Source organism: Coturnix japonica, unplaced genomic scaffold (assembly GCF_054131305.1).
Source record: "Coturnix japonica strain WE unplaced genomic scaffold, WE-NBRP24 Scf046, whole genome shotgun sequence".
In the NCBI taxonomy this organism is placed as follows: Eukaryota; Metazoa; Chordata; class Aves; order Galliformes; family Phasianidae; genus Coturnix; species Coturnix japonica.
This window is the reverse complement of record NW_028188949.1, coordinates 645,662-670,592: the sequence shown is the minus strand read 5'-3', so window position 1 is coordinate 670,592 and position 24,931 is coordinate 645,662. Positions and strand designations below refer to the sequence as shown.

At 40.9% G+C, this 24,931-nt stretch overlaps 1 protein-coding gene and 1 long non-coding RNA gene across 2 annotated transcripts in view; one reads left to right on the top strand and one right to left on the bottom strand.

The window, feature by feature from the left end:
* LOC146752321 (cytosolic carboxypeptidase 4-like) overlaps positions 1-24,931 on the bottom strand; it is a 97,191-nt gene that overhangs the window by 5,370 nt on the left and 66,890 nt on the right. The window contains exon 5 of the mRNA XM_085532021.1: positions 17,645-17,811. Within this exon, the coding sequence (XP_085388147.1) occupies positions 17,645-17,811 (167 nt within the window). The remainder of the gene's footprint in view (positions 1-17,644; positions 17,812-24,931) is intronic.
* On the top strand, positions 18,679-22,435 carry LOC146752322 (uncharacterized). Its single transcript, XR_014940679.1, has 3 exons — positions 18,679-18,971; positions 19,142-19,233; positions 20,384-22,435. It is a non-coding gene; the product is annotated as an uncharacterized LOC146752322 (long non-coding RNA).

The following is a 24,931-nucleotide window of genomic DNA, read 5'->3' as shown; positions in this document are numbered from 1 at the left end:
AATAAGTCCTAGTTTGCTCCTCATCAGAGAAGCAAATCCTATTGATAAGGTTGTGAGGAGAGATTTTGCATCAGTTTTCATAAAAAGGTCAACTGTGATGAATTAAGGTTGTTAAGAACTAACAAAGAAGTAAAAAAAAAAAAAAAGGCCTAGAATACAAAAGTAATAGGGTAGAGAAGATACATAGCTTAGATCTCTCCGAATGAGCTGAATCTGCTATATTCCTACTGCATTTCTAAGGGACTGACTCAATCAATCTCAAAGCTGTTAACGATTATGTTTTTAGAACTTAGGAAAGCCTGGTGATGAACCAGATAACTGATACAATGTACAGACTTCTTTTGAAGAGAGGAAAAAAAAAAGGGGGGGAGATGATGAAAAATGATAGACCTGTCAGCTTAACTCCAGGTCCTCAGAAGAAAGAAACAGTTTAGAACAACTTAGAAGAGATAGGTATCATTCAACACACCTTTGTCAGGAACAAATTACTATTAATGATTCTAATTTACCCCTGTGAGAAGGTGTCAGAGCAACACAGAGTGGACGAGATGCCAAGAGAGTTTCCAAAACTTTACTAAATTCTCAGGCCAGATAAGCAGCATGGTTTAGATGAGCTATAGAAGGATGAACATCTGTAGGTTGCTCCAAAAATAATGCCTCCTATTTATTTCCACGGACATCACAGTAGATACAAAGAGCACAATAACACTGCTTGATAGAGTAAATTCTCAGCTACTAAACACTATTTCTCAACTCAGATGCTAGCATTAGCTATGCATTTTCACCAGCAGTGAACAAGAGCCTGCAGGTCGCACTTAAAAAATCTGCATGGCCATCTGGAACACAGCTTGTCTTTCACATCACTGTCACCAGTGCTGAAATGTACCATTCACTGCCTCACTGTACTCACATCCACTGATTGGTCACTGTACATGTCCAGCAAACGTCAATGGATGCCATTTTTTCTGCACAGAGAAATTCAGTTCCATTCCTTTGCTTCATGTGCACTTCCATGACAGACGCTATTTTGCCTCTGCTGCCACTTATCACACAGCAACAAAACAGAAGGGGATCCTGGTGGGAAGGTTCAAACTCTACTGCCATACCACCAACATCTGCCTCTGACATCCTCAACCAACATAATAAAATAGGAGGCTTTACTTTCAGAGCAGCTCTTATAAAAATTGCTTAGAAAAAGTACTCTGAAAGTAGCTCTCAGTCTCGCTGTCAAAATGCATAGCTGTTCTAAATGATCTTCTGCAGGACCTGGTCACAGAATTGGTACAATCCAATATTTTTATTAAAGATTTAGATGAAATAGAAAGTATGTTAATTTGATTTGTGGATGAAACCAATGTAAGACAAGTTTGCATTGGAATTCAAAATCATTTTGACAAACTGGAAAAGCAGCCTGAAGTAAACAACTGCAATTCAATAGGGTCAACTACAAGCTACTACAGTCAGGCAGGAATAATCAATGCTACAGACACATGAACGAGGAGCAATGACAAGGTAGCATTTCTACTGGAAAACGACAACATTCTGCACTGCTGAAGACTGCAAGCTGCATGTGAGCCAGCCACTCATGTACCAAAGTGCAGATACAATTCTGGCTGGGTATTAAAAAAAACCTGTACGCTGGCAGGACACACAAATTAATCTGTTCTCTCTGCACTGTTAATCTCTCTGTTAGAATTCTGTTTCCAGACTCAGGAAGCAATTCACAGGGAGACTTGGCACAACTGAAAAAGGTCCAGAGGACATCACTGAAAAGCAAATAAGCTTCTTCCTATGGCTAGTCTAGGTAAGACAAAGAATATATATGGCAAGGACTTCCTATGGCAAGATAGGACTTAAGACAGACAGACAGTTCTAAACATGAGAGTTGTATGAGCTGGAACAGATTACTTACAGAGTCTGGTAATCCCAATATTAGAGATCTCTACAGAAAACTTAGACTAACCTATCAGAAATGATGCAGCTAAGTTGAAGAAAAAAGATGGCTGGTGGAGGTCACCGCCAGCCATTAGCTTCATTAATTTTATGCAACCACAACTAATATGTAGGAACAATAATTCCAACATTAACTGGCAGAGAAAAGGCAAAGGAGTAACAGGACATTTAGAGGACACTTCTGCTAGAACAGCACAGGACAACTTTGATTGGGAATGAGATGTGTTGGTAAGATACCCAAGACTGGAAAATCAATCGCTATTGGACACAGCAGTATTTAAAACCAAATCACTGTAAGGTCAGAAAACAAAAAGATGAGAAAGTATAATCCTGTATCAATATGCACCAATGGAATCAGGCAGTATAAAATGAAAGCTTGAATAAAACTTGCCTATGGTACTGTTAAACCTAGGAGGATTACAGGTCACTCCTTGCAACCTCACTCCTCCTCACAGAAACTCCAGAGAAGATCAAAATGAACAGAATTAGAATGAGCTTTCATTGATGAGCCGTTAGGAACAAATAGATTACTGAAAGCTGTGTACATTTTATCAGCAGCAACCAGGTTTGGCAGGGCTGTTATCGCTGGGTCTTAGTTTATAGAGGTATAGATGAAGGGGAGAGGCCATCTGGGCAGAGCTGCCAAGTGAATCATAACAGATCAGGAGCACAGGGCTTCCCTTCAGAAGGCTGAGCTGGGAACATCGTATTGGGAATTCTTTCTCTTACCAATTTCATCTGATCTCTTCTCTCTAAATCCCTTTTCTATTCCAGGCTTTGTTTCTCTGGGGCCACTTATAACACTCCTTTGTTGTGACTGAAGGAAGGAAACAAAAGAAGCAGGAAAGCATTTTGCTGTATTAAAAGCACAAAGATGGAATGTTTTGTTGACTGAATGTGCACTCTGCATTCTTAACTGTTCTGATCCAAAGCACAGTAAAGTCTTCAGTTGCCTTGGGTCACATTCACAGTACAAGTCAATATTTCATCAGTCTGGTATGGATTACAGAAGACTGAATTATCTCAGCATAAATTCTGGATTGCATTTTATATAGTCCATGGACCTGATATCTCCTTTCACTTTCCTACCTGCATTTTAGCAAAGGCTGCAGGTAGGTGTCATTCAGTAGGGTTTCAATAGACACGTTTCCAGGTCTCATACTGATAGGAAGGTTAGACTCTACAATACAAAGAACAGATTACAGCCATAAACTATGCCTTCTCTTCCACCCTCATCTCCACTCCCCAGTATGATACCTTATTTAACTTATAATTGCAGTACGATTTTTCTTTTGGGGTTGGGATTCTTATCAACTCCACCATTAAGCAAGTGGAATAAACTATATCAGGGCAAACTACAGGCAGGTAAAAATAACGTCTGCAATCTCTTTTCTAGAAATGAATTAGCTCTGGTGCTATAAAATCTCTAACAAGTTGGATTAAAAGACAGACTCCTCTTACATCTTTATTCCCAACAGAAATAGCACTGCTACTGCTGGGAGATTTATTCATGTCACAACCAAAGCACTTCACATTCCCAAGAAGACCAAGTCCTTTGGCTTATACCTCTTGTGACATCCTCAATACATTACCCTTTCCATCCACAGACCAGGGTATATTAGAGATTAATACAGCTCAGCAACTCAAAACACACAGATTGTCAGTCTCAGTAATCAGCCTGAAGAATTTAGAGGACAGTTGTTATTTACTGAAAGTGATAAGAGACCCAGCAGAACACTTAACTCTAAATAAACAATGTGGAAACTTCACTACCCAGAAAGTCCTAAGTGGCAAATACACAGCTCAGATGTTCCTGAATATGGTTTGATTGCATCCATGCTGTGAGGCAGCAAAAGCAAAGGGAGGGAAAGCTTAAGTCAGAAGGCAGGGGGCCCTTCTCACATGGATCTGCTCTCGGTGTTTAGCACTGGTTTGTTAGTTCATTAAGAGTGTGTTAGAAATCAGTCTCTCCATGCTTCTCACCAGCTCCATCGTGCAACAGCGTGGCATTTATTACAATGCACTACTCAGTAATGGGGCCTTCTGGCATGTGAGCAGCAAGGGGTCATACAGAGCCTGAAGGGAGCTGGCAGGGGCTTTGTGCAGCACAGAAGTAACTGCAGAGACAGTTCTTTGCTTCTCTCATAAGTTTCCCTGTAGAGAAGTGTCCCATTAGAACAGTAAGAAGACGGCAACCAAACCCCATCTCCTTAGAAACATGCAATGATTTACCTATTCTACCCTACCACAATGAAGTGCTTTAGCACTTTACCTATCTTAAGCTTGTATTGGTTTCTGCTCACCCTAACGCTGGAAATAAACCCATTCTCCAACAAGCTGTTGCTGCTCACACAAGGACTTGTGATGGAGCTCTAAAAATAGCCAAGTGGCACAACAGAGAGAGCTCCTGCATTCACGCCAACACCAGGATCCAGAGCCCAGGGAGCTGAAAGGGCTGATAATAGCCTCCATCGCTGGGCACTAAGTGGTTAGGCTTTGCCAGCTGCTGAATTCCTGCCAGCCATATGTCTGATATCCTATAATAACCAGCCAGATGTTGGGCTAAGGTAAAGCCTGACAGAGTTCAGAAGGAAAACGGTGTGCCTGCCTCTCATGATCAGCCCTTGCTGATCTTTGAACTCGGCTGTTATCTTGAAGGAAAGCCTCTTCTGAACTTCGGCATGAATCTAATTAATGAGTTAATTCCCTGCTAATCTATTCTCCTCTTTGTGTCCGTTTCATGATTAATTTAGTTCCAGTGAATTTCCTTTACTGACTGCAGAGTAGAAACACACTTCCTACCCTATTAATCTCCACTTCTGACCCATCAGTAGGGGACTAAACAAGGGTAAATGGCTCCATGCTTTTATTTTCTGAGCCAAGTGATTTCTAGCAACGTAAGGTGGAAGGAAGTAGGGAAATTCTGCAGGCACATCATGCCACTACTGTAAGAAAAGGTGGAATAAAGGCTGTCGATTAATTGAAAATTCTGCCCAGTTACATCAACCACACATCTAACAGAGAGGAAAGAACAGCAAGGCTACACACTGCATAGGAATGTCATTCGGATGTAAAGGATCAGATAAATAGCCAAGCCCAAACACCAAGAAGATAAAATCTGTTGAGGGAAACATAGCAGGGATCTGGGTTTTGTTATTCCTGAAGTTCCAAGGCTCCCTCATATATTTCCAAAGATATTTTACTGGTGTGGAAGAGAAGATCTTAACTGGAGAATGCACAGACTTCTCTGTCTACCTCTGCCTCCAGCACTCTTGGGAAATAGAAGGAAATTTGGCCTGTTTACCTGTCTGCTGAGGTAACAGTTACTCTTTCAGCATCTAAGTCTTAGAATGAAGTCCTCTTTGCTGAAAAACGAACATAATCTGCTGTTTAAACTAATAAAAGAACAACAAACCAAAATCAACCTGCATTACTGTTAGCAGCGTACAGACATGACAGAAAGCAGCAGTAAGGCTGACATTTTCTTAGTTAAGCTAAACGACTAATAACTACCTGGAATAACACGGGGAGTGAGCACAAGGCTGCAGCTTTATACCTCTGGATCCCATTCAGGGCCAGGCTGTTTATTTCCTTTAATGCTTTACATCTGTTAGCATTAAACCACACTATCAGCTCTGATGGATTTACATGTATCTTGCTGTTGCATGCATCTCTTGAGAGGCTGAGGGATGGGAAAGGTTACCTTCCCGCAATTGCGTTCCTACCCCCATAGCTCTCATGCAGCCTTCAGGGAAGCATTAAAAAAAGAAAAAGAAAAGTAAAGAGAAGCAAAACCCAAAGAGCTTCCTTCTCCCATGAATTAAACAAAATGTTCTGAGGCTGTATAACATCCATAGGAGAAGAAACGCTGCCGGTGATCAGCATCGCAAACCTTCCTTCTGATGGCACAACGTGTCAAGGACATTTTTAATGAGGGATCAAGGACACTGCTTCTTGAGAGTCATCTTGTTTAAGCTGTGCTAACTGTGGCTTTCTTAGCATGCAAACCCAGCACCTCACAAGAGAGGCAGGAAAGCACCACAAGGCAAAGAAGTATCCTGCTTGCAAGGCTGTTCCTGTCATACCTGCAGGGGAAATAATCTCAGATGTTGCAGAGAGCATCTTTCTATTGATCCTTCCCCAACAGCCGTTAACTTAGAGCCACTCAGTAAGGAGATGGAAATGCCAGAAATGAGGAAAAATACACCAAAATAAGCAGAGACCTGTAGTGAGCCTATCCATTATCCACTTTCTGATAAACCCCAGTCCATATGACAGAAACTACACTTCTGAGAAGCCTAAGGAATCAGTGGATGCTGCATTACAGAAGAGTCTTTCAGATATCTGACACTGCTGGGAATAAACTCCTGATGGACCACGACCAAAAGAAGGACATGAGCTAGCAAAGAGAACAAAGATCAGAAGTTATGCAGGGATGCTGAGTACACTGCTCCCAGTTTCTCTCTATCTCCAGGTGCTGGGTCATGCATGACTAGATTTCCCAAGCAGTACCTGGTGTATGGCCAGCAGCAGCAGTATTAGAGGCTTAGCTTTCAGGCCTTGCTCTCCAGGGACTTCCTCCACTTGGAGCAGAGGCTTTGATCCTGAGTAGTACATTTGCACAAAAAGAACCTGGGTATGATTTTAAAGAGAGAGAGAGAGAAAAGTGAACACAAGCTTTGCTTCTGCATCTTATGTCTCCAATCTGCTCCTTGAAAATGGCAAAGACATCTCAGACATATTGTCAAAGGACCCAACTAATTTTTCAGCCTAATCCATTCTTTGTATCTCCATGAAAAAATAATATATATATATATGTATATACAGAAAATTCTTGAAATTAAGGCAGTTTTTCACTTCCATGAAAGCAGGGAGGGATCTTAGGTCCCAGCTTCTTATGGGGACCCTCTATCTTATTCACTGCTCCTGTGCTGCCCACAAGCTGCCAGCATGACATCCTCATCCACTCAACTCTCTCTTTTCCATTTCATCCTTTCTGGACTAATTAGGTGAGAACCGTCTTCAAGTCAGACATAATGCTGAAATCTAAAAGATCTAAATATAAAAAGTGACATCATTTCTTACGGGCATGCATTCCCACCTGAGAGACTCTGGTTTCCTTCACAACCCCTCTTTGTGGCCAGCAATCTTCCAAGATTATTACTTAAAGATAAAATGGTTTCTCCAACACATTCATCAAATCAGGTGATGATAAGGCTGATTAATCCAGGAACCTCCATCCTTCCTGAAAACAATAAACTGCAAGGCCTACAGACAACAGGATGGAAAATATTACAAAACTTATTTTAAGAAATGCTCTGCTTTCTCTATCGAAGCCATCCTGAATTCCTGTCTTCCTACATGTTAAAGGATAACACATAGAATCACAGAACAACCCAATTTGGAAGGGACCCATAGAGATTACTGAGTCCATACTGGACCACCCAAAAATCAGATTGTATGTCTGAGTAGATAAATAAGGACGGTTCCAGAGAAGGTGATTAAAGTCATTAGAGCAATAGGAAGGCTAAAAAATATGAGTGTCTTTCGTGACCAGATGCACAAGAGAGACAATCATTGTTTACAAAATAACTGGCAATTTGGGCACTCCCAATTATTCTCTCTTACAGCAGAGGACAAAAATGCATTTGCAAAGGTGAAAGCGCAGCTGAAGAGAGGAAACATTTTCTGAGCAACACACAGCTGATCTATGAAACTCAACTGATAGACTCAAAAAGCATTAACCACTCGTACAGAAAATAAGAACATTGGAACATTTCATTAGAAAGGATTATTGTTATTATAATTACTTGGAAAGGCTATAATTTCTCACATTTCCAAGTATAAATAAATAACTGTCTGAAGATAGAAAGGCATTCCCCCATATGGTGGGAATAGTTTGTAATTGTCCACGATGGCAATTTCTTGCATCTCTCTGAAATCTCTAATGCTGGGCACTGTCAGGAAGGACTCCTGACTGGCTGAACATCGTACAATGGATCCTGTCTCATGATTCACATCTTCACAGATGAAAATACAGGTTGTGTGTTACAATGAAAAATAAGTATTAATGCGATGGAAAGCCTGACAACACAAATCCAGGTAGCAATACCCAAATTCTTGGCTGCCCCCTGCAGTTCAAAGGAGATCAAACACTGTTTTGTTGTTTGATACTGGGAGTTTGCTTGCTATTTGAATACCTTGGACTTTTATCTTTTAATGAGATGCTGATGCTTTATGGAAGATACTGTAGAATGGCATCTTCAGAAACAATTCTGAAGTACACAGTGTAATGTAAAAACTTGTTGAGCAGCCCAGACAGAACAAACAGATTACACAGGAATAGACAGAATAGACAGGAATAGATGCTTTCTATTCCTCCCTTTATTCCTTATTTCTAATGATACTGCCCTGATAGCTCTTCTTGAATTTAGTTTCTTCCATTGCTTACTCTCCCTCCAAGCTCCAATTCCTCTAACTCTTTTTTGAAAGAGGGATTTAAGGTAGTAACTAATTGTTAATGCTTAATAGGAAGCCATTATAGTTTAACAGGTAATAAGATACCATAAATAACACTGCTGGTAATGCACTTTTAAATGGTTAAGGATGTACTTGAAAGCGTAACCACACAAAGCCTGCTTCTGTTACTTTAAAAATGAAACTCATCCTTCCAGAAATTAGCTTCACATCCATCCGAAAAACACAAGTTTTACCAAGAAGAAATGGATGCAGGATTGAGAGACATATTCAGCAAGGGACTCCGACTGCATCAGGGGAGAAACATGGAAAGAACACGCTCTAATAGCTGGAAACAGCTGTTTTTTCTTCTATCCTCTTACAGTGTACAGACCCTGCTTCTCCTTCCTGCTCTGGTGGTGGCCAGTGCTTGGCATGTTGTCTTTGCTCAGCCTGAACTACTGTTATCTACAGACTGGCCGTGGCCAAAATGGCACAGGTCTTCATCTTGTGAGTGAACTCCCCCAGTATTCATGGGAATTGGATTTGAGATTTTAGGCTTTATTTTTGTGTGTGTGTGTTCTTCAGATGTTAAGTATTCACAGAACCATACTCAGGTTGAAAGGGACCTCAAGGATCATCAAGTTCCAACCCTCTGTGAAGATCCGTATGAAGTATTAACATCACATGATCTTATCATCACATCTTTGCAGGCCCAGCTCCAGCCAAATTCTCACAAATTCTTCCTGCTAATATCTCATTTAGCTTATACATCTTAATAAACCCCCACTGTTTCTGAGACGATATAATGAATCGCCACAGGCTACAGCAGCTGGCTTACATGTTTATGCCTCTATGCATGTATGTCCATGTACATGTGTGTGCTGGGTCTAAAAACACCAACCTGCACGTATTTACCTCAGTCTCACACAATACTCCTGCCATGTCTGTCTCTCTAATATCTCATATGGCAGCAAGCAGCAGGGGCTGCGCATGAGTCACAGCCACAATACACTGCACAGCCAGAGCCTCTGACAGAATATACAATAGAGCTGAGATGTCAGTGGAGGTGGCTTTGGAGTACTTTAAAAATGCTGTTCAAGTGCCAACTTTCACCTCCAAATACGACACTTTGTTCGCCCACCCACTTTCGTTCCAAGTTAAATGTTCCTTTTATTGCAACTCGACAGCTTTAATTATGAATTTATCTGTCTTTTTCTATCCCTATAACTGTTCAGTCTCTCATTTGTCTTGCTAAGATTTTTGATATGCTCCTAGATAGCAGCTGTATACTGTCACCACAGTACAAGTGGCCTGGTCAGACTCTCATTTGCAGGCTGGGCATCAGACCAAAACCTGCAATAAGCTGTTTGCCTCGAAAGCACAAATCTCATGTGTTCCCTCTGCAGAGAAAGAACAGAGAGATGGGGACACAGTGTGCTGATGAGCATCACTGTATCAGAACCACAATGCTTTCCTTTGCTCTTATTGCCTGAGAAACTTAAATACATATAAAATTCTGACCTGAGGAAAACGTGGATCCCACTGATGGTTTCACTGAGGATGCAGCTCCTTCTATCATATTTTGCCCACGACAGAAGACATCCATTTTAAACACTAATGTTTTAAACAGTAGCAGCACACGTAACCCTGCCGCCATCAATGCTGTGCAGGACTGATGTGTGGTAAAGCCTTCACCACCTAGCTCTGCAATAATGTTATATGGAGTGTCCTAACACTGCCTCTTAAACACCTGATCCATGGTCAACCCAAAATTGTCGCATCTGGCTGCATTCAAAATGACTGTAAGTCTAAACATATCAATCCTCTCATTATCCTTTGTGACTTCTAGGAAAGACTCTATCCCGTTCCAGTGTCAGCACTATCCTGGTCTATAAAGATCACCTCAGACGGAAGTGCATATCCCTCATAATCCAGTCTTTTGGGAGATATTTCATAACTTCATAAATTAATGTTGATTGCTTTAGAAGTAAATTTTTATCCCAGCATGTGAAGGGACCCAATGACTTCCACATTTCAAGTACGATTTTAAGGGAAAAGGACTGTACCACAGAAATACAGATGCTCCTAATCAATACGAAAATGTCTAATACCAGGCAGTAGCAATGTGCCTCACAGAAAGGGCAATGCAGAGCCCATTTGTTCTGCTGGATATATACAAGTTCATTATCGGTACTCCAGTCAGATCTGTACGTGTACAGTAATTTGAATAACCTTCGATATGATAGCATGCAGTCCTTCTGTGATTCCTTTTTCTGCCATTTGCTCTTTTCATCTCATCCCTTCCTACTGCTGTTTAAATTGCTATTATTAGCTATTAAATGATAAATGAATTACCTCTGAAGTAAGCATGAATAATTGTTCCCAGCCTGAGATAGGCTTGGACTGGTATTTGGTAACAGTCAACAAGATCTGTGTGGCTCCCAAGGTTATTTCATAATAATAATAAAAATCAATAGGAAGAAAACAGGGACAGCTCCAGAAAGTGTTAATGAAAAGTTGCTGAATTACAGTGTCTCACCTGTGCACAGCTACATAAAAGCCTTCTGAATACCAAATACATTAATTATAGACTGCATTGCTCGGCTGAACCTCCACAGAATTCATTGGGCTTGTATTCTCACACTAACAAAGGAGAGACGCTGAAGAGTGCTGGATGAGAAGGATGAAGGGAGGGAGGGATGGAAGAAAGTTCATGTTCTTATTTACAAAACACAATTATCAATATATATGTACTGAGAGTAAAATCTGAATCCAGTAATAGATCTAAATCCAAAGTTGGAGGTGTTTCCTCTCATGAGCAGGCACATCAAGGTTTTACGTCAGACCCTGGACAGAAAGAAGATACTCCCCTTTTGCAGCATCTGTATGAAAGAGCAGTGTAGAGTATATATGTATTTAAGCAATACCTCCTGGTAGTCATAAACTGATTCTGACTCCTTACAGTAATGTGAGTCTACCCCAGAACTCTGCAGCTGCTCTCATAGCTGACACACTCCTTTACTGTTAAAAGTTAGGCGGTGCCCTTGAAGAGTTATATGAAATACATTAGCAGCTCCTTTTGCTCCATGTTCTACACCACTAACATGACACAGTATGGCAAACACGAAACTTGGATTTACCTAATAAGCTATCACCATCACCATGCCCTTTTTGCTCAGGCATCCAAACACAGGAATATCACATTCATAGATGTTCACAAAGCAGTAGAAACTTCAAATTCCTCTAACAGCTACATAACCTGTGACCAAGCTAAAAAATGGAATCAATAAATAACCTCTCCTTCTGAAAGCTGCCCCAAGATATTTAATGTCTACAGATGATCAAGGTTAAAAATGTTCCAAATCTTTACTTAAAGAAAAATGAACGTTCAATCAAACAGAAATCTGAATCAAAACTACCAGATGATTCCTGCTGATGTTTTCCAGGGAATTAGATTCACAAAATGATGAAAGAGCCCTTTCATCTCCATGCATGTGTCAGAGGACTCCCCAGAGTCCAACCGTACAGACTGCCCCAGTGGATCAGGTACTCAGCCTGTTGGAACCATGAGGAGATGGGGCATTTGGGAGGGTGAAGCACTGTCTTGCACTCAAACACTTCAGCCAAAATTAGTTCCAGTTCATATAATTTAAACGAACAAACAAAAAACTGTAACAACAAATGAAACCCACATTCACCTGTAAGCAGAGGAAGACACAAACCAGGAAGCAAGGGAGCCATTTGCCATCACTGCACAGAACTATCATGTCGTAATTCTGCTGTTTAAATATGTGTTAAAGATGCATGAATTGAAACCAACACGCCTCGTTCCTTCTTTGTTCTTTTGCTCTTTGAACTTCCCACCTTTGGGTCTGCTTCACTCTATTTTGATCTGAATGGCATTTTGGCCACATAGCTTAAAAGATGAGCAGAATTGCTTGCACAGCCATAATCAGGCGAGGATGCATTACAGAGAAGAGACGGGAAATCCAACAGTTCAATACTATCTAGGATTGTGATGGTGCATCAATGAAGTATAGGAGAAGAGCAAGCACAGTTCCAAATGATCTACAAATCCTTCTTGTATATTATTGGATTTGCCATCCACTCACTGACCATTTTAACTGCTCACTGTATGGAAGATGAATAGATTGCACCTGGACAAAGGGCCATGGTAGTGATTAAACATTCTGCTTCTGATTAATATCACAGTAAGGTATATTTACCATCTGGGGAGGAGAGAAATTTATCTCTGTTCAAGAAACATAAGAAATGATAAAGAAACACAAGAGATGAATAATATCTGAGTCAGCAGAAAACACTTAATGACTTTGCAAGGGTCTGCCTCAGTATGTAAGAAACACCTCCCAAACAAAGGGCTACAACTGCTGCAGTGTTTGCAAAACACTCAAAGGCACAAATGCAAAAAGAGAATGAACAGAAGTGCCATCCGTTCAAAACATGAGGAAAAAGGGGAAAACACCCTTAACAAGGTAATGCTTTCTGAAACCTGCTCTTAGTGAGCAGTCACTTCTCATCCTCTTTGTGGTCATGAAAAATGTGAAGTTACCTGGGCAGCACCGACTTAAAACCCAATTGTTTCATAGCAAATGAGGCATGAAACTTATTATCAAAAAACATGATGTCTGAAGTACATGCTGTCATTTTGTTTTCCCAGAAGACAGCTTCCGAATGCCTGAACTGACTGCAAGACATGGCTGGAAATACAAGAATTAGTGGCTCTTCTTGAGCAAAAGCAGAGTTGTGAGGCCAACATCTACAGCACTGTATCTTTGTGAGATAAGAGAGTAAAATGCCTCTACAATCAACTGATACATTACCTTGTTTTTCAGAAGATGGCTGCAAAATGCAGTTAACCCTCCACATATTTGACATTTGACTTGGCAGAATGGTCCTTAAAACTGGCCTGCTGGTAGAGGAATAGCCTTTTGATGCAGAAAAACACCTATAAAAAGTTTCTGAAAAGAAAAACCCACAAACTACTAAGTTCTTTAGTAGGTCTTGTGCAATATGAGGGTGACGGCACCTAAACAAGTGTGAGAGTTAAGGAGAAATGCCCCAGGGGCACAGGATGCTAACTAAAAGCTGGCTGATACCTTGAACAATTTAACCACTAGACAGGCAGTTATGAGAATTGTATTAGGATGATCAAGAGTTTGTTCCATCCCCAGATGCATCTATGCTTCTGAAGTTTGCAGGATGTTCTCTGGATGATATTCTTTTTGGAAACATTTAAAGAATCACTTGTTTTTGTCTTCAACTAATAATCATGGGAAGCAATATATTAGGTACCAACAACCTTTGGAGTACTGGTTCCAGGACTCTGCTAGCACATCATTTACATACCATTTAAACAGAGCTAAAACAAAAGTCCCCTTACTAGACTTTCCCCAGTTTTAGAAAGGTACAGCATTGAGTAGAGCATTGAGTAGGAAGTAAATAGGAGGTTTTTGTGGAGAGAGAATATCTGAGTAAGGAACTTGCAGTGTACTGTAGAGATTTCAGAGTTAAACTATTTCCACACAGTCAAGCACTTTCAGGTAATCCAGAATCCTATGATCTCACTGCATCTCATGGCAATAATCTCAGTAGTTACCTGTTGGTCTTTAAGACAGCTGCCCTTAGAGAACCAGAGATGAAGAGTTGTTATGTGAATTTCATGTTCTCCAAGGATTTCCAGGTTCTGGGGGAAATACTCTACTGTTCTATTAGTAATGTAGCCCCAGAGACAAAAATTCAACTCCCTTTTTGCTTATTTTCAGATATAGCTACTTTGTTACCCTGCCTCTGCTGGGAACTTACTACACAGTTAATGCTCCTGAATGACTTCATATACTGTATGTGCTAGACTGAGGTCAAGAAGGAATTCTTGCCTGTGTTCCAAAATACATTTTGTTAGGACCACTAAAGGTTTAGCACACCTTTCTTCGGCTCACTGGAGACTGTACACTGAACACTATGAAATCAGGTGGGAGAAATCCCCCATTCACACAAGATGCCTCCATTAGACCAGTCATTTCCCCAGTAGCTATTACCTTGCTTCGATCTACCGCTCACTGACTCTGACAGAGCAAATAGTTTATTCTAGAGAAGTAGCCAGTGTCCAGCCTGCTCCTTCATCCTCCTCACAGCAGTAGCGGAAAAGTAAGGCTGCAAAATGCCCTGAGCAGAGAGAGCTCTAAGAGGAAAATTAAAAGACACATCCAGTTATAAACGTTGACAGGTGAAAATGTTCGCTGTTGGAGGGAGATGCTGAGATGCCAAGTCAATGCCACGCACACCAGACACCATGACAAAAAAAAAGACACAAACGCAGAACATGAACCGTAGGAGTTTCGTAACATAAAAGACCTCTGGCTTGTGATCTATGTACCTTTGCCATGAGACATATCACCTGGAAGTCAGATCTGTCCAGTACTGGATTAACTTCTCTTTCCATGGCTTGACCTGTCACCCGGAGTAGTATAGAGACGGGCACTCAGAAATGCACATTTAGAAAATTAGATAGATGTATTGAACATAAGCACTGTGCAATTAATCTCACTGATCACAGCTGGAGTGGTCAGAGCAATTTCAGCATGTTTTCTGCAAAATAGAACCTTATCAACTAAATAAAGATCGTATTTTCATCAAGGTCGAGTGACAGTCATCATTTTCTTCTGACACTGTTAATCCTGCTCTGATAGGAAACATCCATATGTGTATCTTTCTCTAGGTGAGAAAGTCAGTCAAGACAGTCTTCTGCAACACGCTCTACCAAAAACAAACTTAAGCTGCAGTCAGACCCATTGGCTCCCACTTAAACACCCACTATTCATTACACAGTACAGAGGTCTGGAAAAGGGATTGCCTGCAAGGTGTTTAAACCACCTCTGCTCACAGTGTAAAGCACACAAGAAAGACATCCCACAGTGTAACCATTTAGGTCGCTCCTGTGTAGCACCTGCAGGCCCCGAGTTCAACTCTGCTTTGGCAAAGGTACAAAAATAATTTGGGTTATTTCCATCCTCACAAGAGGAAAGCATAGAAGGTGTTCAAGTGTTTTTTGTGGTAACTACAGAAGACAACAGCACTGGTTCTAAGCTATAAACACTTCCTGCTCCTTAAACCATGAAAGACAGCTCTAGTCTTGGCAAAAGTAGACTATAATTACCATTGATGTAGTGACACACCACCAGTAAGCAGAAAGACTCTGCTGAGCTCCCTGTGCTACCTAAATGGAGAAAGACTGGATTTCATCTTTACAGAGTAAGATTAGACCGAGTGGAACCCCACACTGCAACCTCCAGTTCTGATGGATAATCAGTTTTTTATTTCATAGTCTATGCATTATTTTATTTCAAAGTCTGAGCTGGGGGAGAGGCCTGGATACAGCTGCTCTCCTGCCCATAGCAGTGTGCTCTCTTTATTCTGCATTCTTCCTTTGGTTGCTTTAGGCCTCTTATTCCCTCTAAAATCAAATTATGCAGTTCTCTTGGCGAGACTCAAAGAAACCCAGAAGCAAAATATTAATTTTCTGAATCAGAATCAATAAGCTGCACAATCCTTTTCAATGAATTATTTATCATAAAATAGAATACACTTACAAGCCAAGCCCCTTGGGCCCCACATCTCCCTTTTCCTGATCTTTTGCAAAAAGCTCCTGTAATATGGCAAATCTTTAGACAGGAGCAAACAATGTAATGTTTACTTGTACTACAAATGCCAACTAATTGCACCTAACCCATCAGAACTCCATAAATCTGCAATTCCACCCACTGGAGTGAAAATGAACAAGTAACCATCACACTGCCTTCAGCAGTGACATCCCATCCCCAGATGACACAGAACCTTGAAGGGACAGAGCGCTTTGCTTTTGACCACCACAAACAGATATGGAATGGCATGGGAGCTGTACAAGGTAAGGGATTTTTCTTTAATTCTTAACTTCTTTAAAAGTATTTGTCAGTAGAGAGCTGCTATATTGGTAAAGGTTCATCGCCCACACAACATCAGGAAAAATGAAATGAATGCTCACTAACATGAAACCAACCAAAGAAAAAGGTAATGGAAAACCACACAAATGAGAGAAAGTGCTCATGGAGTTGGTATGACCAACTTATTTTCAGTGTCTGGGACAAGTCAGAGTTCAATATTTTCCTTCCCTGAAGTTACTTTCATGCAAAAACTCCTCCAGCTCTAATTCAGAATTGGAAAATCTGATTTATATCTCAAATTCATCCACCTGGCCAGGCTTCAGTAGCTCTCTCTAATGAGACACCAACGATTTCTCGGATGGCTGTCCCCAGTACTGAAACCATTTAGGATACATGTTAATTGCTTCATTTATGTGTTCATATGTACAAGTGAGCACAGCTATACAAAAGGAATGTCTCTATATTTTAGTTCTCTTTTTTTCATTGTTCCCCATAAACATTAAAAACCACGAACAAGCTTGTAAGAATGGTTTCAGGCATGAGGAACAGGTGGTGCGAATGTCAGTTAAGTATTCCTGCAGGGGGAAGACTGGAAGTTTGCTGTAAATTATGGGGGCATTTCTGCAACAGAAAAAATTGGCTTTTCATTGATGAAGCTGGAAGCACTCTTTGATAACAAACCCACTGGGAACTTCAAATCGTATCACATCACTCAGTTATTTTTTCCTCCATTTGTCTTGGAAAAACAATATTGCAAGAGTAAGTGCTTGCATGTAGAACTAGGAATAGCATGGTTTAGAAAGAGCACATACATTTCTGCTTCATCACAGCTGAAGCATCCCATATTCTGACCTTTACCCAGGCCAAATTCCCCACATATGAGGCAACCTCACTTGCATACATCCCATTGAACACAGGAAGCTAAGAAATGAATTTTGCAATTAGGAAAAAACACCTCCCATATGGTTGTTTGGATAATGACTTCATCACACGCACCAAAAATCACAAACCTATGCTTCATATGTCTGTAGGATACAATGCTGTGAGGAAAAGAGGAATGACTGTGTGAATCCTTGCAGAATCAGGCATACTGCTTCTAAATCATACCATCAAAGTCCTTCACCTAGAGAACATCTTCCCTGTAGGAGATTGACTCCACAGAGGAGATCTGAGGTGGACAGAGTATCACCTGAAACTTCAGTTTCCTGTTGATGAATTCACTGAGACAGTGCCATCCATATGCTCAAGTAATATTTTGAGAGGAAAATGAAATTTGTAAGGAAACTGTCACTGACCTTTGTGCCCGGTCTGTTATTGTTATCTCTTCCTCCAGATCTAGGAGTAGCGCTGCCTGAGCCATCACCTTCTTGCTGCAGGGCAAGGATTTGAGGTGCAGAATGAGCAGAGCAAGGCAAAACTTGCTTCCCATCTCCTCCAGCTCTTGAGTTCCCAGCTGCAGGCCCTGGTGGAAAAAAAGGAGGAAGTTTCATTGCTGAGTATACAAAGCGCAGGTGTTGGGAGACTGTTTTTCAGAAGGACAGCTCTTAGTATTACAGTATCACCTCATTCAGGTTCCCATACAGTCAATCATGAATTCAATGATAGCATTTGTTCTACAGGATCTATTCTAAAATAGCTTCTATTTTACAGAGGCAACAGAGGCAAGTAGTGTAACTGCTCTGGTTACTTACACTGAAGTTGTCACTGTACAAATTAGACTCATACCCCAAGAGGATCTGACTAAATACACTCTTACAAATCATTAGGTCTCATCTTTTTTCTCTCTCTAGAAGCGTCATCTCCCTAAGCAATGGGAAACAAATAGGTTTTATGACTGTAAATACTGGACAGTGGCAGAGATTAGAGAAAAAACAGTGAAGAGGGGAAGGAGGGAACATCTTTAACAAGTTATGAATTGCTTTTTAAGAAAATCAATTACAAAGTAATTGCAAAATAACAAATAACTCTGAGGAATTTCTCAGTGTATTAAAAGCCTATGTCTCGAGTAGGGACGTGCAGGCAAAGAAATGCAAAAACAGGACTGGGATTATCAACATCACCTTTCCAAGAGGACTCCTTCAAGCTGTGGATCCTCACATGGAAGAGCCCTGACTTTGAATTGTCTGTGCATGCTTTTTCACTACTTAAAAAAATAAAGACCCAACAAAAAAGTAACACATCAAGGGCCTACATAGGAGTAATCCGGTGTAATTACTGGTAGTTTCTCACAAGCAGTGAGATGGCAAGAGACCAAAAAAAACCTCCAAAACCACAAAAGAGTCACCGAAAATAACCCAAAGAAACTGCAAAATCCCTCATCTTTGGCATTTAGTGATCACATCATGTGTTACTCCTTAATGCTATCACACCAGGGGTTGAATCAATTGCTGAACAATTGCAGCCTTTGTCAGTATCAGCCCCGTGTGCTTTTGAAGCACAAACCATTTCTGCAGCCAACCTTCTGACAAGAACTCCAATCCCATTTCCAAGACTGTTTCCTTAGCAACTGCCATAAGTCCGTGCTCACAGCCCTGGCACCAGCCACAAGCACAGTGTGTGCTCCACACCAGCATGGCCTGCTCTTGACCCTTCACTCGGTGTTTGTTACTGCACATCTTACAGGTAACAGAGCCCATATATTATATATATTATATATTATATATATATAATATACCAGTAACTGATAACAGGGGGCTGAGCTCCAGTCTCCTGTTTCTTAGTAGTTAGTTTTGTTTTGCCTTCTTTAATTTGTTTATGTTTCCTATGTAAGGCTGCACTTATAATTTCTCTAGGATCTTCTGCACAGCTGAGAGAAATTGGGAGCCAACAGCATGGAGGTGGATGGAAAAAAGAGGCTTCCCAAGTGACCATCTACAGCTCCCTTGTAATGCTTTTTTTTGGTTCATGTTTGTTAGAGGCCACAAAATGTCTTACAAGGCGAATGCCTTCACTTCAACTCCAGCAAGTCCAGCATGTACAAATAAAATCTAACATTAAAGCAGCCCTATCTGATAACAAACACATTTTCCTATAGTAACCACATTGAAATTCTGCTTGTTTTCTCAAACTATATGAATAAATATGAATAGGTAATTATAATAATGAATAATGAACAAATAATGCATTATTTTGAGCTTGTACATATACTGAGTGGTTGGACAGCTAGATAAGCAGAGGACGTGCCTAGAAGAGCACACAAACAATATGAGAAAACAGAGCCTCCCTGCCAGGCGTAGACAAAGGACTCTGGAGATCTGACTTCTGCTCTCAGAAAGTCTCTTAAATATCTTTAAAGCAGTCAGCAAATCTCTAACACCATTTCTTCTCCCATCCTAATCACTGCAAGCTTTGCTAAGTAAGAGCCAGGTGCAATGAACTATAGTAATTATTAATAATGGGAAGAAAATAGATGAAGAGGCTTAGAGGAACCAATGGTCATTAATACAAAACAACGAGGGCCTAGCAGCTCTACATAGATTCCTCACTTCCATTATTTTACTTCAGAAGACATTTTAGTGTGGCAGTTACAATTGGCAGGTGGAAATGGTGACATTTCTGAGCAAAAATAAGTCACTTCCACAGCAAAGGAATTATTCTCTCAGGGGTAAAAAATACAAGGAACATCTTGGGGCTTTCCCTGGGGTGTATCTTAGGGTCCTGTTTCCAGGATCCAGGCAGCACACTAAATACCTATCAATCCAGGAGATGCGAATAGTGACAGTGCTAAAACTCAGCCTGTGGGCTTACAATTCCCCAGGGTTTTATTCAGGATATGAAGAGGCCTTAGGAAACTATGAACAGAGAAATAATAATAATAAAAGTATAATACACCTGAGAAGCCTCAGACAGTAAGTGCTCATGCTCTGAAGTTAGCTGCTTTATGATGGACCCATATTGCTTCGAGAACAGACAGCTCGGGAATAACAGCTGGAAACCTCAGCTAGAACATTACAAGTTAACACATTTAATTCACTTCAAACACAGGCAGTCTTTTATTTTCCAACTCAGACAATGCTCTCCCTCTTCTTCCTCAGCTCTCAGCAGAGGCAGGAGCTGGAGCTGCATTGGTGACTACCATTAAAGTGAAGATGCTGACAGAACTGATGCATCAAACTAACAGCATTAATGATATCTGCCAGCAGTGCCAAGAGCTGGTGCTCTGGGTAGAAACCAGCCCCTCCTGCCTTGCTTGAAATTCTTGAAATTCTACAAGAGATAAAGAAAGAGAAGTGGTGAACTTTTGATTTTGGTTAAGAAGCTCCACAGCAGTCAAGCTGGATTGTTTCTACTCACAGTGACAATATATAACCCGTTTGCCACTACCATGCAGGAGGAAGCTGTTCTACCTGCCATCAGGTCCTCTGCAATGTCCTGAACTCTCAGAGACCCTATCTTTCCCCATCACAATCCTACATGGCTCCATCCTCCTCTGGAGGCATCTGTATGAGAAGCGGAGTGCAGTGCAGTCTTCCAAGCCAGCAAAATCTAAGCAAAGTCTGAATCAGAAAACTGTACCAGAAAGCTGCAGACAAGATCATCAGTCTTAATTAGTTTAGCCTCATGGATATGCTAACAAAGGTATTCTTCTTTGATGATCAGCTCATATCTTTGCATAGTTTCTGCTCTTCATAACATGAAAGTGCCAGTCTGGATCAGCATTGGCTCAATACACACATTGCTGCGCAATACAAATATGCCCACTGGTCCCCTGGGCCCCCTCATGCATGTCTTTTGAAGACATAATGTTAAAGGATAACAGGTTTATAGTTTCCTGGCTGTTATAAAGAATAATGGAACTAGACATTATTTGCTAATCTCTTCTCATTTTTTCATACCACAGCAGACAGTATGGTAAGAGACATCACCATGCTCTAATATCTGGATGTATCTGTATATATGATTTGGTGGGAAGAAACATTCCAGAGGAACTCAACATGGCTAATCAGATGAATTAAATGAACACAACCTATTAGCTCTTGGTCTAGTTAAACCAGTACATTTGTTCTCTGCCCAAACTGTTTTTATCATAACAGGGCAGTGAGGTGTTCATCTGCATCTCCTAAATGACACTGTGTCACAGTAATAGGAAACACGGAAGGAGGGGGAAAAATAAGAAAGCTATTCCGTGATTTATCATTTGGCCAAGATAATGGCAATAAAAATTCTCCTAATGAAAGTTGATGAAATTATACCGGAAAAAGAGTTCATTCGCATTCAGCACTGATGCATCAACTATATATTCACAACTAAATGCTTCCAACGTCTCTCAATTTACCTAAAAACACATCACAGGCTAAGAGACAATGTAATGGGAAAACTTCGTTATTCATTACTCATATGCTTTAAACAACCCCACAAGCCAAAGGCAGCGATAGTTTCATAACACAGATATTGTTGAAGGTGGAAGGACTCCAGAAGTTAAATTAGAATTTTCTCTCTCCACCAGGGTAACAAGAGCTGCAGTTAAACTGGAGTTGAAAGATATTAATAAACACAAGTAGACAACAGATTTCAGAGCCATCATTTTTCTCTTGCGTTCAGAGAAAAGGGATCTTTGGCACACAGTACGGTCACTTTTGGGCACTGTTCAATCCTTGAGGCAATATTTTTCCCTGCAAACTTACTTCCAGTCAACACATACACACACACATGCAGAGTATACTCTGCATCTCAACAGCTTTACACATGCACAATGGTTATGCCCTAAGGCTGGGTATAAATAAATTGGCAGTCTGGTTTCCCACTAATTCCATCAGTGAGCTCTCCATTGGAATACTAATAGAAACTACTTCGAGGCTGCACAGGACAAACCACACAGCTGAATGAAACATTTGGTGCCTGCAGATGAAATTTTAGCCTGGGCCAGCCCCAAAAGATAGTGTCCTTTAAACCCCTGTGAAAGAAAACATGCTGATGCACAATGGGGAACCAGCTATTGAGATGAGGACAGTAGGGAACAAGCCAGTTTTTCTCATGGCCCAGAGATCCCTAAGCAGTAGGTATGACATTCTAAACAGACAAAGTTTAGGGGATAGAAATTTGGGCCAAAAGATTTCAAAGGGATTAAGCAAGCAGAAAAGGCTGAAGATGGAGAAAAAAAATTGGGTAGCTTAAATTTCTAGAAAGATGAGAGGGGTTGAGTTAAAGACAGAAGATAAAAGGACTGGAGAGATAAAAGGATGAGAAAGAGGGAGGGGTGGTTGAGGTCAGTGGATGCTGATGTGGAGGAATGATAACAAGAGGAAAACTAATGGAAACCTCAATCCCCACCTCACTGTTGGAGAGGTGTGCTTCGTTATGAATGCCCATCCTCGCTTTCCTCAGTACTTTGGCTACTAGGTGAGGAAACAAGGCCCAGCTTGCTGTCAACCCTCCCTGAAAATCTGCTGAATTTAGCTGATGCTCTGATTCAGCTGGGACTGAGCAAACTTCTTTGTTTCGTCACAAGATGGGTTATTGATTTGTCATTCAAACGGACTCTTTCCCTGGCTAAAGATGCTACAGGCTAGATTGTTCAAGGGATGGAGGAAAGCAGATCAGAGAGCAGAAAGAGGCCTGAAAGGCCTGTTTGTAAGAGAACTGAGGATTTAGCAAATGGTAAAACTGGTTGTCAAGTTCTACTTATTCAGATAGCATAGATAGCCAACCAAAGTAAGCATAAAGATGGGGATATATTCTCATCACCCTCCCCCAGAGACTGCACACTCACACAGAGCAGTAGTGGTTGGGTATGGAATGCTTCCATACTTGCTGGATGCTGGTGCACCTCTTTCGCATTGCTTCCTGAGATGGAAGGTAGTACATGGTACCAGAAGGTCCAGTTTTGCCAGATCACTTCTTGGGTATCACTGGGACCAATGCATACATTTATGTGGGGCATAACTGTGAAAAGTGGCTGAATCAGGAATAAAAGATGGACAAAAATAGAAAGCAAAACCAACGTAGATGAGCCATAAAGAAGGTCCAGAGGGCAAAGAACAAAAGTAGTGGGAATTGTCAGTATGTTTTTGTTGTTGTCATTGTTTGTTTGTCAGGAAAAACAACAACAACAACAAAACAGAAAATAAATAGAAAAAATAAGTGCTAATTCTTGAAAGAAAACAAATAGTGCTCCAGATAATTAACTCTCCTACTTGGCAGACAAGAAGAAGAAATGGGGAAACTGTTCAAGGTCATACAGTGATTCTGGGGCAGTGTAAGAAAAGAAAACTACTTTACACTGGTGACAACCAAGTGCTTTGTTCAAGAACATTTCTGTCTTTAATGCAGGTTCCAGTACTGGCAACAGGTTAACTGCTGTTACCCCATCTGACTGTGCCTTCAACATTCATCTGTAGTCTACCCACGGCTTTCTCTCACTCGTACACCTTCTGCTGTGTGAACTCTATGGAACCTGGAACAAGTCACAGCCAGGTTATAGCCTGAGGTGCCTGAAGATTAAATGTGAGGTGGAGCTCTAAGTACATCTGAGAGTCTGTGTCAAATGAATTAGCTCATAAAAGCAGTCTGGGAAAGCAAGAAGTTGAATTTTTGCAAGTCCTAAATTGGCAGTTTAATCCCTGGATCACTTTTCCTCCCTCTCTACTTCCACTTCTCTGCTTGTATGAATAACTTCAGCATACAGAAAAGTGAGCAGACTCCAGGCCCACCCAAGCATTTTCAGCTATGAGTTTAACTCATTTGGCCATATTTCACCGTGGGAGTTAAATAACTTCCTAATCCTGGCTGGTGATCACCACATGCTTGGCAACAAAAGGATTTATGATGTTTATTCTGGCTAACGTAAATACAGATGCTATTCAGAAAGCGTCTAACCTGTTTTGAACATTCTTAGTACAGTATTTGTCTCCATAATGTCATTCACTATCAGGTTCTCCTGGTTAATTATGTGTTATATAAAGAACCAATTGTATCTTTTCATGAAATGCCCTCCATATTGTTCTATGTTACACAACACCTTGTTATTTTTCTGTGTGGCTTTAAAGCAGAGCAAGTATTTATAGTTACTGGGAAATTACAAAGTAGATTTTATTTTGAAATTCACTATACTATAATCTGCAATATAGAAAGCTTTGAAGCCTTTCCCTCTTACTCTGATAAAACATATGCCATTCTGCCCATCCCAGAGGTGATGAAAATATGTATTGACCAAAATGACACAGCAACACTAGTACGTTTTTCTTCCCCATACAAAATAAGACCCCATGATGGATCATGGTATCACTTTTGCACCAACATAATGATTTAGGCACTAGAGTGCATTTAGAAAGAAGCCAGCACAGCATGACCCAGACATCACAGCATGCTCCAGCCTGATAGCTGTCTGCCCCACAGGATCTCTGGTGCTCTGTTCCCATGCTAGCACATTACAGACACAAGCAGACCGGCAAAGCTGCATGTTGGCCTGATAGCAACGTTACATGGAGTGGAATTTAATGGGGTGGCGAGTTTGCTTCCTGCTATGCTGCCACCAAATATCCACATCACTGTGAAGCCTCTCCCCAGCACAGTGCTGAGTGTTACTGCTGAGCTCTCTGCACTCTTTCCCTTTCTCTCTCAATAGCTCAAGTATCACTAATACT